Source organism: Aegilops tauschii, chromosome 2, assembly GCF_002575655.3.
Source record: "Aegilops tauschii subsp. strangulata cultivar AL8/78 chromosome 2, Aet v6.0, whole genome shotgun sequence".
In the NCBI taxonomy this organism is placed as follows: Eukaryota; Viridiplantae; Streptophyta; class Magnoliopsida; order Poales; family Poaceae; genus Aegilops; species Aegilops tauschii.
The window spans coordinates 42,578,120-42,584,509 of NC_053036.3; the positions used below are offsets into that span (position 1 = coordinate 42,578,120).

At 41.6% G+C, this 6,390-nt stretch overlaps 1 protein-coding gene across 1 annotated transcript; it reads left to right on the forward strand.

Moving 5' to 3' along the window:
- The first annotated feature begins 1,377 nt into the window (after positions 1–1,377).
- On the forward strand, positions 1,378–6,180 carry LOC109734895 (26S proteasome regulatory subunit 6B homolog). Its single transcript, XM_020294074.4, has 6 exons — positions 1,378–2,037; positions 3,626–3,856; positions 4,399–4,557; positions 4,859–5,011; positions 5,408–5,491; positions 5,787–6,180. Exons 1-6 carry the CDS (start codon positions 1,552–1,554, stop codon positions 5,919–5,921), a joined length of 1,248 nt encoding a protein of 415 aa, XP_020149663.1. The 5' UTR covers positions 1,378–1,551; the 3' UTR covers positions 5,922–6,180.
- Positions 6,181–6,390: the final 210 nt, after the last annotated feature.

Below are 6,390 nucleotides of genomic sequence, written 5' to 3' on the forward strand. Positions count from 1 at the left end.
GTAGTCTCGATTGGTTTAGCATCAGTTCGACATTTGATGTTTGGCAAGCTGCTTTTCTTCTCTTCTTAAACAAGAAGTATTAGCGTGTTGCGAAAAAAGAAACAAGAGCACATTCATTGGATAACAAAATGTACAGAGGTTTAAGTCTCATTTACCAAGCAGGGAAGTGCTTTTCTCACCATGTATATTTCCCTTTTAAAAAGCACAGAGTATGAGAGTAGCACGAGTCAACAATTGCAAATGCTTCTTCGCAAAAAGAAAACAATTGCAAATGCCTTTTTTAGAAAAGACACCCAAAGGCCATCTTAAAACTGGATATTATCAAGAAAATAACAAAAAAGAACACAATGGAAAGACACCCAAAGGCCATCTTACTTTGATTGTACACCGTTCGCCCATGGGGCATTTGTCGTTGCTAGATCGGATGTCATCGAGCTAGAGAAAGGTTGAAAAGACCTTATTCCAAGGTACCACCATCGACACCGCTAGGGAAACCAAGAAAAGAAAAACGCACAAGGGAACACATGAACTTATTCCCCTAAAAACAACGAAACATTAACTTATTCAACCTAAGAAAAAACGAAAGTAATGGGTCCCCACTCCTCTCGACACGACGAACCACCAGACAAGATAGAGGAGTGGGTCGTGACGGCAGCGTGGGGAAGACTTTGGTGACGGTTAGACTTAGGAAAATGGTGAGGTAGAACGGCTTTAATAATGAGATGATGGTGTAACAACAGGGCAATGGTCATCACATTGGTCCGTCCGCCTCTTTTTAAACATATAAACATACCTTAACTCGTTCAGTTAATATTGCTTGGGCAAGCAACATTGAGTTCTATTCATGTATCTTTCCCTGATTATAACTACACAAAGGTCTCCTCTAACTACTGCCTGGGCCCTCATTTTCGAATATGAATGCCTTTCATTTTCTGTGTGGGTAGGGACCGGTAGTCAAAAAGAGTGGGGACCCACCCCTTTCGTTTTCTTAGTTCTACAACAAGTCCTTATTTTTCTTAATTTTTGGTTCTCTGACAGCATCTGTGAGGTGGTACCGGTGATGATGCATCAACCTCGACAAAGAGACTATGAGGACAGGCATATAACCGAACGAAGAACATAAACATTATGGTTTTGGGCTTGCCCAATCTCTCAGTGGATGCTATATTCATGAGATCTTACATGAAGATCTGTGTAAAAAAAAATTGTTCTTCTATTCTATACGTTCCGCCACTTGACTGAGACTTCGTTAAGTCTCGGTTTTAGTACTTGATAATTATTCGATACCTCGTTACCGTGTAGGTGTTTTTTTTTCAAAAAAAAAATAGAAGAGTCGAGTTCTATTCGACTATTCTTGGAGATCGAATCCGTGTAAGTTTGGGGCATAGGCAAACAGTGGCCCGGCTACTACTACTCTGCCTTTCCCTTCTTCCAAGCAAACCGCTCTTCGCGTCTCAGGTTCCTCCGAACACATCTCCGCTGCTCTCGACGGATCGGAACCGCAGACCCGCGCCCGCCACCAAACCCTAGCCCCCCGCCCCGCCGCCCGCGATGTCGGCCGCGGCCGTCGCGCCGAGCCCACCGGCGCCGCTCCCGTCGGCGCCCCCGCCGTCCTACCCCGCGGCGGCCCCCGCCCCCTCCGCCGAGGACGACGACGACCTCTACGGCCGCCTCAAGTCCCTCCAGCGCCACATGGAGTTCGTCGAGATCCAGGAGGAGTACGTCAAGGACGAGCAGAAGAACCTCAAGCGCGAGCTGCTGCGCGCGCAGGAGGAGGTCAAGCGGATCCAGTCGGTGCCGCTCGTCATCGGCCAGTTCATGGAGATGGTCGACGGCAACAACGGCATCGTCGGCTCCACCACCGGCAGCAACTACTACGTGCGCATCCTCAGCACCATCAACCGCGAGCTGCTCAAGCCCTCCGCCTCCGTCGCCCTGCACCGCCACTCCAACGCCCTCGTCGACGTGCTGCCCCCCGAGGCCGACTCCAGCATCTCCCTCCTCGCCTCCTCCGAGAAGCCCAACGTCCTCTACTCGGTATGGGTTTTCTCAGATCCGTGTGCGCCCTAGCTCTTTTATGTTCATTAGGAAATTGCTGTCTTCGATTTTGCCAACCCTAGATACATTTGGGATCCTGAATTTTTTGACCACGTTAGGATTCACATTAGCTGGTCTCTGTAACATGGATGTTCTATTCTCAGTTATTCGCCCATAATAATAATAGCAGTAGTAGGGTCATAGTTTCTTAGCATATAATTGTTCAATGAACAGTAGATTTTTGGCAGATTGATTGGTGGAATTGGATTTGCCTGTGGCCTGTGTTCAATTTGGGCGTACTTCATGTAGATTATGACATCCTTTAGTGGATATATGAATGAGTTGCCAACTTAGTAGTAGATATCGACGATGTTTGCGAATGAATTGCTTTGCCTGAAATTGAAGTGTGCTTCAGTTGTTTTGGCAGTCATGTACGTAACCTCTGCAGCTTTTATGCTGGTAGCAAAAGTGCTGCATTTCTGATAAACAAAAAAAGATGGCTATGCGTCGACTTGCTTCCACATTTTTTCTTGCTAGCGACTGTTTAAAATGCTGGGATCAGTTTTAGAGACTGCGCCCTAGCTCAATTTTAAGTTTATTAGGATTGCTGTTTAAAATACTCGGTATGGGTTTTCTCAGATCCGTATGCGCCCTAGCTCAATTTTATGTTTATTAGGAAATTGCTGTCTTCGATTTTGCCAACCCTGGATACATTTGGGATCCTGAATTTGTTGACCACGTTAGGATTCACATTAGCTGGTCTCTGTAACATGGATGCTATCTGCTTCTGTTCTCAGTTATTTGCCCATAATACTAATAATAGTAGCAGTAGCAGGGTCATAGTTTCTTAGTATAATTGTTCAATGAGCAGTAGATTATTGGCAGATAGATTGGTGGAATGTTGGATTTGCCTCTGGCCTGCGTTCAATTTGGGCGCACTTCATGTAGATTATGGCATCCTTTTAGTAGATATGTACTCGTTGCGCTATAGTAGTAGATATTGGTGATGTTTGAAGGAATTGCTTTGCTGGAAATTCAAGTGTGCTTCAGTTGTTTCGGCAGTTATGTATGTATATAATCTCTGCAGCTTTTATGCTGGTAGTAGAAGTGCCGCATTTCTGATAAACAAGAAAAGATTGCTATGCGTTGACTTGCTTCCACATTTTTTCTTGCTAGCTGCTCTTTAAAATGCTGGGATCAGTTCTGGAGACTGACCGGCAATTTTAGTACTGCCGGTGCATTTCCTTTTAGTAGGTTATAAAATAAAACTACTCTAGCCAACATAATAGACGTTCTCAAATTACCATACTACTGTAGGAATGGTCTAAAAAATCCTTTAAATTTTATGCTATTTGTGGCTTTCTTACTTCAGCATCTGTATGCCCATGCAATGATTGATCCTGTGTCGTTTTTTCCTATCCTTAAGGTCGGCCAAGATTGAACACTTTATTTCCTGAGAATTGTGTGCATAACATCACCAGAACTTTTCAATTTATGAAGTCTGTATCTTTGTGACTTACTGAAGTTGTTTCATACAATGAATTAAAAAAAAGTCAATAACATTTTGCTATGTTCTGATTATGTTCAGGATATTGGAGGATGTGATATCCAAAAACAAGAAATTCGGGAGGCAGTTGAGCTACCATTGACACACCATGAATTGTACAAGCAGATTGGTATTGATCCACCAAGAGGGGTGCTCCTCTATGGTCCTCCAGGCACTGGCAAGACCATGCTTGCTAAAGCTGTGGCACATCACACTACTGCTGCTTTTATCAGAGTGGTCGGTTCAGAGTTTGTGCAGAAGTACTTGGGTGAGGTAAGATGCGGATAGTTGTAACATGCATATATTAAACCTTGTTTCTGCACTCAGTTCTCCTTTCGTTCTTACAAAAACATTGCATGTGTTAAGCGTTGACCATGTAATAGATGCCTAGTTTGTTAGGTATTTGTTATGTTTTCTTGTTTATGCTCAAGATTTCCAGCGTAATTTTTTTGCACGTGTTTGAACTGAAGTGTTCCGGAGAGATCCGTTAACCCAAGGTTACAAGAACAAAACTACCTAAGCAGTGCCTGTGAAGTGTGAACATCTGACGCAACTTCTTTTTGTTTGTATTCTGTATACATGAATTACATCTTGCATGCAAAAAATATATAGTTACTGTATGCATTACCAACGCAAGTAAACTACTGTTAATATAGCCTACGATTCATGCTGTCAGTGATATTACGTATTGCTTCTTAATGGTTCTGGTAGTGGTCATTACACTTTACACAAGAATTTGCTACCTGAAGCTTTTCTCCGGTTTGCTACCTATCAGTTCTTTTGTTGATGCATTGTATCATTTATTTATACCTTAGGGCCCAAGGATGGTTCGAGATGTATTCCGCTTAGCTAAAGAGAATGCCCCGGCTATAATATTCATTGATGAGGTTGATGCTATAGCCACTGCTCGATTCGATGCTCAGACCGGGGCTGACCGAGAAGTTCAGCGTATTCTGATGGAGCTACTGAATCAGGTAAAGTTTCTAGCTGTACTTGGTTTGCTGGAATTCAGGTTGTTTGCCACTAATCCTAGAATATCATGCATTTCGGACATGCATATAGATGTAAAAGAAAAAAGAAAAACACTTACTTAGATTGTAAAGCTGAGCTGTTTAGTTCCGATTTTACATAATGTGTGCACACCCTTAGGAATAATATCTGTGACTTTTTTAGGATAGGAAGTAACTTCTGGAAAAGGCTATTGTTAAGACTATTACATGCAACTTTCTCATGCCTTGAGGGGTTTGAGTATCTCATTGTGAACTTTGTATGCAGATGGATGGATTTGATCAAACAGTGAATGTGAAGGTTATAATGGCAACCAATCGGGCAGATACTCTAGATCCTGCTCTGTTGCGTCCAGGAAGACTGGACAGGAAAATCGAGTTCCCCCTGCCGGACCGGAGGCAGAAGAGGCTTGTTTTCCAAGTAAGTTTCTTTGTAAATACTTTACATGGTATGCTTAATATTACTGATAGTTGTTTGGAAAGTCTTCTCTATATTACATAGTAATTTCAGTGTAGTAGATTGTATTGATGGTCTTGTATTCATAGTTCTTGCACTTGCAGTCATTTTCTTTAGAGCAGTAAATGGCTCTCAAACATTGATCTTTTTTTAAAAGAAAGTGGTGAACAAGGCACATCTTTTGGTTGCAAGGATAATTTTTGGTATCTAAATTGACCTAGAGCTCCAACTAGTAACTCATTAGTTATAAGCTTGCATCTAAGACCAAAATTTAACTACTGTAAATCTTAGTTTCTTGAACCTTTTCTTGGATTATATTTCGTTTGCATCTGATATTTATGATGGCCTCCTTTGTTTCAGGTTTGTACTGCTAAGATGAACTTGAGTGACGAGGTTGATTTGGAAGATTATGTCTCCAGACCTGATAAAATCAGTGCTGCTGATGTGAGTGCCTTCTCACTATGTTGAACTGTCTCTTCGCTCGTAGTACTGCAGCATAGGAAATTCATTGCCTCAGATCAATTAGGCCATGATAATTGATAACAATTCTGCAAATCCTTTACTCTAAAGTTCATCATAGTTAATGTACATTCTGCTCACCTTACATTCGTTTCATATTGACACTTGTAATAGCAGTAGCATCGCCTTATTATGACATGTCATGTAGTAATTGATATTGTAAATTATGCACCCTTTTCCTCCTTCCTTTTTTAATGTTCATTGCGTCATTCTTTTTCAGATCACTGCTATTTGCCAGGAAGCTGGCATGCATGCTGTCCGCAAAAATCGCTATGTTATTCTCCCCAAGGACTTCGAGAAGGGTTACCGAACCAACGTCAAGAAGCCTGAGACAGACTTCGACTTCTACAAATGAGGCAGCAAACTGTTAAGAGGATGCTTTATTTCCTACGGGCGACATGATTAACACTCTAGATGAATTTGTGGATAGTCGCCTGATAGTAATATCCTTGTATCTCGGTGCTCCTGTAGTTTGCACGTTCAGTCTCACCAGTGTTGTTAAGCTACTTGTCTGTACAATTCCTTCCTAAAGTTTCGCTTGACCAGTTTGCGCTTGTGGAGGCTGTGATTTGTCTTCCAAAGGAGAATCGAGTACCCCCTTTTCGTTCTTAAAATTCAAAGTGCATTAATTTTTTGAATTTTAAACTTTCCCATATTTGACAAACTTTATATTAAATATTAACACTTAATATACCAAGTTATTTATCGTGAAATGTATTTTTATATTTATTTATTTGATACTGGAGATGTTGATATTTTTGTATGCCAATATAAAAAGCACAACTAGATCTGATCTGAGCCGTCTAAAATAAAGATGATGTTTT

Excerpts from the sequence above, each read along its gene's own strand:
- LOC109734895 (XM_020294074.4), top strand. The coding sequence starts at position 1,552 with ATGTCGGCCGCGGCCGTCGCGCCGAGCCCACCGGCGCCGCTCCCGTCG. Across the intron at positions 2,038-3,625 it reads AGCCCAACGTCCTCTACTCG|GATATTGGAGGATGTGATAT; the intron begins GTATGGGTTTTC and ends GATTATGTTCAG. Across the intron at positions 5,492-5,786 it reads ATAAAATCAGTGCTGCTGAT|ATCACTGCTATTTGCCAGGA; the intron begins GTGAGTGCCTTC and ends ATTCTTTTTCAG.